Source organism: Periplaneta americana, chromosome 1 (genome assembly GCF_040183065.1).
Source record: "Periplaneta americana isolate PAMFEO1 chromosome 1, P.americana_PAMFEO1_priV1, whole genome shotgun sequence".
Lineage (NCBI taxonomy): Eukaryota > Metazoa > Arthropoda > Insecta > Blattodea > Blattidae > Periplaneta > Periplaneta americana.
This window is the reverse complement of record NC_091117.1, coordinates 55,268,388-55,278,331: the sequence shown is the minus strand read 5'-3', so window position 1 is coordinate 55,278,331 and position 9,944 is coordinate 55,268,388. Positions and strand designations below refer to the sequence as shown.

At 36.6% G+C, this 9,944-nt stretch overlaps 1 protein-coding gene across 1 annotated transcript; it reads right to left on the bottom strand.

The window, feature by feature from the left end:
• Positions 1-2,549: 2,549 nt before the first annotated feature.
• Positions 2,550-4,811, bottom strand: LOC138708996 (uncharacterized). The gene is made up of 3 exons (XM_069839427.1): positions 4,662-4,811; positions 4,428-4,528; positions 2,550-2,806 (listed from the first exon to the last, which is right to left on the bottom strand). Exons 1-3 carry the CDS (start codon positions 4,717-4,719, stop codon positions 2,663-2,665), a joined length of 303 nt encoding a protein of 100 aa, XP_069695528.1. The 5' UTR covers positions 4,720-4,811; the 3' UTR covers positions 2,550-2,662.
• Positions 4,812-9,944: the final 5,133 nt, after the last annotated feature.

Genomic DNA, 9,944 nt, shown 5'->3' with positions numbered 1-9,944 from the left:
ATGTAACCTTCGCCTCGGAATGAACTGTTAGAGTGCCCTCTTAATGTCTCCTTTGACGGCAACGCCCTGCGGAAAGGACAACGTTCCGGTGAATTTCAATGTTGTGAAGGCCATAACTCGGAAATAAAGCATTTCCGGACACATGTTGTAATGAACTATTTGATTGTCTACATGTGGGAAATACATACCTGAAATTATTCCCCGTATTTTTTTAACAGCCTGTATAATAGAAATAAAATATGTCCCAAAATTGTTCCTTGTGGTACACCTATATCAATATATTTATATTCACTAAATTGATCTTGAATTTTGGTCATTTGTCTTCTGTTACTAAAGTATGATTGGAATAATTTTAAAACTATACCTCTAACTCCAATAGTATGTAGTTTGTCCAAAAGTGAATTATGTTTGATAGCTTTCCGTAGATCCAAGAAAATACCCAAACATTTATTTATGATATCTAGTTCATTGATAATTTTTCCAGTAACATTAATAAGAGCATCATAAGTAGAAATATTATTGCGGAAACCAAACTGATTTTTATAGAGGATTTTACGTTTTCATAATTTATTAACCTATTTTTTTTTAAGTTTTAAAGCAATTTTGAATATGTTGGAAGTAAAGATATAGGTCTATAGTTATTTAAATTATTTTTATCTCCGGATTTGTACATTGGAATTACTATGGCATATTTCAAAACATCTGGGAATATATCTTGCACAAAACATAAGTTAAAAATATGAACCATGGGTTTTGATATATATATATATATATATATATATATATATTTGATATTAATTTGGAAGTATTGTTCTTAATTCCATCTATACCAGAAGCAACATTATTTTTTAAGGTCTTAACCAAAATAATAATTTCATCATCAGTTACAGGGAAAAGAAACATGGAGGAAGATAAATGTTCATTTTGTGTCTCATTCTATATAGTTGTTGTTTAGTCAACTGTCCGAAGACAGGTTTGAACCTCATAAGTAACACCAATAAGGCATCACTTATAAGGCAACTAGGCCAGGAGATAATGGGGTAAGGTGACAAGTTCTTTTCCTCCTCCAAAGCATACATCGCCGATTAGCTACATATTCCACTAATCAGACTTCAGATGCATACAAACAATTGTTATTCCTCTGACACATACCGTCAAGTGAGATGTACTGCCTGAAAGTAGATATATATATCAGCCAGAACCTCGATCAAGACTTAAAATTTGTCGTATTAATGTTGGAAGTAACTTCGTGTCCTATCTCTGAAAAATAATTATTGAATTTGTTTGCAATCTTTCTTCTGCAATTTAATATTTCACACTTTTCGTTCTTTAAATCCGTGATTGGCTGTTTATTTGGTACATTTACACATGTAGCTTCATTTATAACTTGCCAGAATTGAAGCTACATCATTACTTCTATCGTTTTTTTTATTGGGTTTTATTGGGTTATTTTACGACGCTGTATCAACATCTAGGTTATTTAGCGTCTGAATGAGATGAAGGTGATAATGCCGGTGAAATGAGTCCGGGGTCCAGCACCGAAAGTTACCCAGCATTTGCTCGTATTGGGTTGAGGGAAAACCCCGGAAAAAATCTCAACCAGGTAACTTGCCCCGACCGGGATTCGAACCCGGGCCACCTGGTTTCGCAGCCAGACTCGCTGACCGTTACTCCAGAGGTGTGGACCATTACTTCTATCATTAGAGAAATCGATAAGGAATGATTTATGCCTTTACAGTTTTCAAATGAAATGGACGGTTTTCTTGTATTTTTATTTCCTTCCGAATGGAAAAAGGTGACCATTTTAAAGGATTAACAATAACCGAACGACAGAAAGAACGGATAAAAGCCTCGGAGATGGATGACTTACGGAGAAGTTTACGCATCTCTTGTACTGAGAGAGTCAAGGTTTCCCCATATGCATCTACATCAATCCGTCAACATTTCTCCATTCTGTCATCATGCCATAGCATTCCCCGAACGCCGGCTGGCAACGCACGGAGAAGCTGGCCTAGGTACCAGTAGGGTTGCCTACTCGTAATCTGGGTGCGCAGCGAACCTTAGCGTAGACAGCCTGTGTGGTTTTTGGAATGCGCCTAGCTTGAGGGTTAGCGCAAATGATCTTCAAAGGTTGTAATGGTGAGTCGTAGTGATCCCCTCCATAAATTCAGTTCATCTTAAAAAGAAGTAATGTTCAGGATACTATCATCGATCTCTTTGAGATTCGATCTTCACAATGATATGGTCATAACAGCGGTTGTCACAGGGGAGATGGTCTAAGACGTTGATAAGCTGGTCTCCAGATGGATGTAGGAAAAGAGAACGTCCACAATTTACACAAATAATAAATACTAAAAAGGCTGTTGAATCCAGAGGACTACACGACACTATGTGAGAAGATCGTTTAGATTGGAAAAGGAATGAAAGAGTAGCCTTTACTTTCATATAATTTACAAATCATTACGTCAACCACGAAGAGTCATTTGGGTAGGATATCCTTCCAGTGCTTTTCCCCACACTGCAAACTAAAATTAATCGACTGCAGGACATACTATTGAAATGGTATGTATTTCAAATCCATTTACATTGAGTTCCACAATTGTACTACAGCTACGACAAAGTTGTACATCTTTGCTTCGTAATTCTGTGCTTTAATCTCAAGTCACTCCCAAATAAAACCAAGAAGGCCATGCATAATACCTTCCAATCCATGGACACCGTCCATCATCAGATTCATGACGGTCCCTACGATTGTTCCTGCGGTTCTAGACATGTCACGAAATGCGTCGTCAGTGTCATTTGCCACCTGAAAAAAATGTGTAACAACAGGAATCATCATCATAATCGCCAAAAGAAATAGAGGCACAAACTACATATACAGAAAAAATTTATTTACAGCGATAAAATGATTTGAGAAAAGCTATAAAGAAATTGCAGGGATGAAAATGAGAATTTGCACCTAATACATATTGAATTGTTTAAAATGCATTGTATAATATTATTTTACTTGTTTCCATGTTTCATATATTTTAAGTTATGGTATTTTTTGGCAACAGTTCATAAATGCGTGGTAAACCAACGACATTTTTGGGGACTATTTATTCATTAGTTTATAAATCCCAAAACGCGTTGAAACTCGCACTTTGGGAAATCGTCCATCAAACTCTCTTATGACTGGCCTGCAGAGTCGCACTTAAGGCCATGCAATACCCGAAAATACGCTATTTAGTAGTTAGACAAGCAGCATTAATCACTGCAAGAATGTATATATGTGTTACAAAAAACGAACGTAGACACAAATTAAGCTTTCAGGAATAACTCCCTGTAAAGTTAATTTGAATAATTTCGAGGGAAAAATTGTTCCGGGGCCGGGTATCGAACCCGGGACCTTTGGTTAAACGTACCAACGCTCTCCCGCTGAGCTACCCGGGAACTCTACCCGACACCGATCCAATTTTTCCCTCTATATCCACAGACCTCAAAGTGGGCTGACAACAGTCAAGCAACCAACATTTGAGTGCACACTAACTCTGTGTGACTTTAAATTGTGGTTTCCTGTTACGTACAGTGACGTGTATTATACAAATTAAGCTTTCAGGAATAACTCCCTGTAAAGTTAATTTGAATAATTTCGAGGGAAAAATTGTTCCGGGGCCGGGTATCAAATGTTAATATTTTCATCATATTGTAAGCAAAAGAATGCATCCTCCCATCCTACTTGAAACTTTCGTTTTTTATAGAGGTACATGGTTTCGAGAGAGATATTGCGACGATACGCCACTCGCAGGTCAAAGGCAAGTACAAATGGAACGGAGTTTGACTCCAGTGAGTGAGAGGGTGGGGGTTGTAGGTAGGAAGCGAGAGAAAAGCACTGTGAGCCACAATGTGCTCGTGAGTCGCATTTTCGCCGCGGTCGATGTACAGTATTAGCCTCCAATATTACAACACATCAGCTGTTTCCCAAACACTGTAGCTAACGAAAAAAATCCGAGGTCAGATTCGTATTTTTTGGCCATGAATTAGTAGAAATTGACTATTTTTTGAAAGGAAACATATGCAAAGTTTTTTTTGTTGCCCTGTGTTATGCGCGCTTTGTTACATAAGCTCACTTGGAACTCTGTGTCTACATATAGTTGAGATTTTGAGTTTGGCGCATTTAAAAGACTAAATAGGCTACAATACTTTTTATTACTTTAGGCCTATCACAAATACATTTAAAATTTAGCCTAATTTTTTAATCATTTGTTTTTCAAAGCAAAATTACTACATTAAATAGCCAAGTTAAAAATCTGAAGAAAAAAAATATATAGATCTGTTCCCTGATGTATTATCTGTAAACTACTCCATTTAAAAATGTGGGATCTGTGGGTTTTATATTGGTTTGTTTCAATTAAATATTTATGTATAAACCGTAATGTACTTCTCACCACTTCGACGACGTTTTTTCCTTTCTCCAAAAGATCTCCCGCCACATCTTCACCACCATGTGCAAGTCTCTCGGCAGGACCGTCAGCTGCCACAATTTTGCCTGTTCAATAAAAGAAATTATATAACGTTCAAATTTAATGCGTGACATTTCGCGGACTATTCTGACGCACAGGTTTTGCTGAACACCGTCTCGTTAGAAATGCCCTAGGTATACCTTCTACACCGCAACTCACCTTGCAATACAAGGCACACTGCCAAAATAAGACAGATTAAAAATCGGCTGTTCATCATGATGGTAATTCTTCGCTGCTTCCAGAAGTCTTCGAGGGTAGTAAGACGTAGAGAACAGCCTCGATTCTAACTGTGCTTTGCTTCAATTTCGTACGAAATTTATACCGTTAAATCGTCCTCGGAGAAGGAAAGGAAATGAAGTAGAGAAGGGGAATTTTTTTGGAAAGCATTTATTTGCCGACTAACAATAACAAACGACAGGCAATCAATCACTTAAAATTTGTTACCTTCTTGCAGTGGTTGACATTAATGAACTTACTGATAGGACATGGAAATGCTTGATTGCTTATAGCTAATTTAATAGTCAACAAGGCCAAAAGTTTATTTTGTAAAATTCTGAATCATCGTGGAGATTTTACTTCCACTTTACATAGATACAAGGTACAATCAATGAATTTCCAAACTGCACTTGTTTTATTGTACCGTTAAATATACATATCGCATCACTGAAGATCATTCCTTCCATGCCTATTGAGTCAGTCTATCAAACAGCGTCAGATTGTCTTCAAGAACTGAGCTTCTACACGTAATTTTGTGAAAATATGTCAAGGACCTATTGCGATTTTTCTTGAACCTCTCCATATACGCCTTATGGCTGCTCTTTTTCTCTGCCTTTCAAGTGATGCATTTAGTATAGATTCCAGGCGTTTATCAGGTTCTAGATAACTTCCCTGTTTCCTATGTCCTGCGTGTTGACTACATTGAGAGTAATCCGGAAACTTATTGATTATCCCTTGTACACACGTTTTAAGTATATCTGATGACGAGAAAGTAGGTTTTAATATAACTTCCTTCTCTTTGTCTGTTTGTATCTAGTCCGACTTTTTCTCAACTTTTAAACAGAATTTATTCGTATTGAAAATCTCTGACTAATATTCATCCAAGAGTAATCCAGATGAAGAATAATCACATTATTTAAATATTCAGGGATCTTCTTCTAAAAAAGTAACACAAAATGGTGACTAACTCAAAATCAGTAGCAACGATTTCATTTTCACAATTTTTTTTTTCCTTGCTTAAGTAACATAATACGACAAATATATGTTCTTGGCTAAATATATTTATCCAAGAAGACGCATCTTGGCCGTTAAGAAAATGTATGGGAAAACAGTTTTCCTGTAAAAATTAACTACTAACAGAATAACAATTATTCCTCGTGTTGAACACTTCTCCACATAAATATTTTAGAGTTTAAAGACATACACAAGAATTAATTCACGAATTACCGCAATCTTACCCTTTACAAAAATACAGTCAGATAAAGAGGCTATATTTTCTGCGAAAATTTCATTTTTAGAAATCTAAGCTGATAAAGATCCTGCCACCGACGTGGTTCAGTCGGTTAAGGCGCTTGCCTGCCGGTCTGAAGTTGCGTTCGGGCGCGGGTTCGATCCCCGCTTCGGCTGATTACCCGGTTGGATTTTTTCCGAGGTTTTCCCCAACCGTAAGGTGAATGTCAGGTAATCTATGGCGAATCCTCGGCCTCATCTCGCCAAATATCATCTCGCTATCACCAATTCATCGGTGCTAAATAACCTGGTAGTTGATATAGCGTCGTTAAATAACCAACTAAAAAATAAAGGTCCTAACGTATTCTCTGAAACCGTTTCTTTTTTGGAAGCCAAAAAAGCGGTGTTCTACATTTAGTACGTCACAAGTCAAACATACAACGTTTGGCAAGATTGGTGCAGTGCGTCTGGGACTGGATAAACCAACTTTTGTTACGTCGTTTGCGACTATGAGAAAATTAAAACATCTACAAATGAAGAATCCTAGTATCCAGCCATCTTGTCCACACCTGTGGAGTAACGGTCAGCGCGAAACCAGGTGGCCCGGGTTCGATTCCCCGTCGGGACAAGTTGTCTGGTTGAGGATTTTTCCAGGGTTTTCCCTCAACCCAATATGAGAAAATTCTGGGTAACTTTCGGTGCTGGACCCCGGACTCATTTCACCGGCATTATCACCTTCATCTCATTCAGACGCTAAATAACCTAAGATGTTGATAAAGCGTCGTAAAATAACCTACAACCTCCCCTCCAGCCGTCTTGCTGGGGCTACAGCAAAAAAATATTTCCCACAAGAAATCCTAGTATTCTGTCAACTTCTGATCGAGGTTCTAGCTAATATACACATCTATTATCAGACAGTACGTCTCACTTGACGATATGTGTCAGAGGAAGAACAGTAATTGTTTGTATGCATCTGAAATCTGATTGGTGTAACGTTTCTAGCAAGCGATGTATGCAATAGAGGAGGAAAGAAACTGGCCTCTGTACCCCATTATCTCCTGACGTAGTTGCCTCATGACTGATGCCTTATTGGTGTCACTTATGAGGTTTAAACCTATCTTCGGGCAAGTTACTAAACAACAAGTCTACTGTTATCAATCTGGTATTGTAGCAAAGATATGAAAAAAATAATTTCAACAATACGAATCCTAATATTCTGCCATGTAGTAAGAATATATCAACATTTCCCCTCTCATTTCATTAAGACTTGGGACTGCTAAGATATAGGAATTCCCAGTATGATTACAAATTGTTTTTATTGATAAATTTCATTTCTCAAATGTTTAATTAAAACTATCTTGTATTGAGCCCTTGTTACTATTGATGGAAGTTAATTTTTTGAATTTGTAGTAATATCTCACGTTCTTTAGCCACTGGTAGGTCTAATCTGAAAGAACAATTTTCCGATTTTGTAAGCTTAGGGGAGAGTCGGGTAGTATCGGAAATCGGGTAATATCGGACAGTGAGTTTCTTTCATCTACCACACGATGATAGTACCTGATTGACATGGTTACGTTTCTGTGATGTCGCATAGAGAAACGTAACCATGTCATTCAGGTACTACCATATGGTGGTAGATGAAAGAAGCGCACTGTCCGATACTACCCGATGTCCGATACTACCCGACTCTCCCCTAATACTTTTTATTATGTATTTTTCCTCAGCATTACACATTATGGAATGGAAATTATTCATTAACAGTTTATTTTCTTATTGAAATGCAAAAGTCACATGAGACCATTACTTGCTTTCAGTCATCTGATGATTCATTTATGTTTAGGATTCAGTTAACAGTGTTCATGGAAAGGTATAGTAGTGGCAAAAAAAAACCGGACCGACGGAATAATCAAAGTCCCCGAAATGAGCCACTGCGCATGCCACTCCCGCATTCACAAGATAGCGAGTAATCTATTGAAATTATGCAAATCTGACTTTCTGGTAGTACCTCTCTGCAAATCTATTGAAATTGTTGTAGTTTCGACTGCTGACGTAGCCCATTTCGAAAGCCATTAGATTAAGGGAATAATAAGTTAATTAAGTAATAAAATATCGCTGCAATCGAAAAGTATTGGGAATAAATTTGAATAAGGAACAAAAAAAAGTTTCCTTCCCAGGCAGAATTCGAACCACGAAAGTCTTAGTTACCAGTCTATCGTGCTCTGGAGTGAACAAGGCTCTGAAATCAGCTACAAGGGTCGTCCGGGTTTTTTTTTTTTTTTGCCACTACTGTACATGCTAATAGATTGTTCGCTGAAATGCATGTAGAAAATTCCCTGGTCTATTCGTGGTACGGGGGATATCACAAAGTTCATGGGCCCACATGCTCGATCAAAATAATGAGTCTTGTGCGACGTAGTTGTCAAGTACGTCATCTGCAAGTCGGAAGTTAGTAGCTGGTAGAATGGATACTAACATTGAAATATTATCTTTTATGATGACGATAAGTAGTATCAATATTGACTCAACGAAATATAGTTACTGTGAACCCGAGTTTTCCAACACTAACTTAGCTTTAAAAAAAAACACAACTGTCTCAGACGAAGTATGGATCTCAGTCCCAACTCAACTATACTATTCAGATAAAAAACGTCTCGATAGTCTCAAACGTGTTACAGCCCTAGCAGAACATCGATCCATTCACAATCGCTCCGCCTTAAAGGACTACCAGTCACTAGTTTTTTAAGTCTCGTTGTTATGATTGGGCGAATGTCCCTAATTGAATATAGTTTCACAACTCCTCCTTCAACTCCCTGCTTTCACAGTACTGCTGGCTATTTGAAAAAAAACATTTGGTCGTCTCTTCAGTGTTGCCAACTAATACTAGATATCACCAAAATATGATAAAATCACACAATTCCATGTACTATAATAATAATAGGCCTAATAATAATAATAATAATAATAATAATAATAATAATAATAATAATAATAATAATAATAATATAGTATTAACAATAGCGATGTCTTGCTTATTTACCACAGCTCATCTTTATGTTGCGGAGGTGTTTCCTAAGAGGTTGAATAATTTGTGAAATAGTATTTTTCTTCTGGACCTCTCGCACATTATGTCAGTAGTTAGTAGATTAGTGTATGATCTAATATTAAAATGTATTCTGTCTGACAATATGAAATTCATTGATTTGATTAAACAGTTTACGAATCACGAGACCTAACCTAAAAATGTATTTTGTTTGATCATGTGAAATGATTCGTATGAATTCCGAAAATGAATGTCACTTTGAAATGTATGTTTTAGAATATTTACTCCATTATTGTAATAAAAGTATAAACACGAAAGAAATTAATTAAAATGTGAAATGGTATTTCTATCGATTACTTAAGGGTATGTATCACATGAAATATGTTATATTTATTTACACTTAGCCTACCTGACTCTAATCTTGAAATTGTAACCACAACACAAAGCAACACATACAATAACTATTATGTGTTTATATTAATACTGATATTAATTAATTATCAGTACGTTCAAATTTCACTGGCTTCCAGTAATGGGCTCACAAATCTAGAACAATTTGAATTTTCAGAATTTAAACTACTGACAACTTGTGTCACTGCTGCCAACATAACAGTTATAAAATAACTACCAGTTGTAGTATTTCTCAGTACCGAAATTCAAAATGAAGTTGGCCAAAGAACAATTCAACCTGCAAACTAGAAAATCACTATAATCCACTAGTTTATGTAGTAATGGGGGGAAAATGGTTAGGTTTGACCCTTGAGGTATTAAGTAAGCTGACCCGGACTATACTCGCTGCTGCCTTCAAACATGCTTGTCATTTTCATACAGAAATTTTCGTACGTAGAAAATTAATATTGAATGTAATAACAAGATACGGATAACTATTTTATTTACTGTGTGCTAAATAAATTGCACCCATCTAATAAAGCAGCAAAGTTTATAAATTATCTCTT

Coding starts and splice junctions, on each gene's coding strand:
- LOC138708996 (XM_069839427.1), bottom strand. CDS start 4,719: ATGATGAACAGCCGATTTTTAATCTGTCTTATTTTGGCAGTGTGCCTT. Junction 4,529..4,661: donor AGTGTGCCTTGTATTGCAAG/GTGAGTTGCGGT, acceptor TTTATTGAACAG/GCAAAATTGTGGCAGCTGAC. Junction 2,807..4,427: donor GAAAAAACGTCGTCGAAGTG/GTGAGAAGTACA, acceptor CATTTTTTTCAG/GTGGCAAATGACACTGACGA.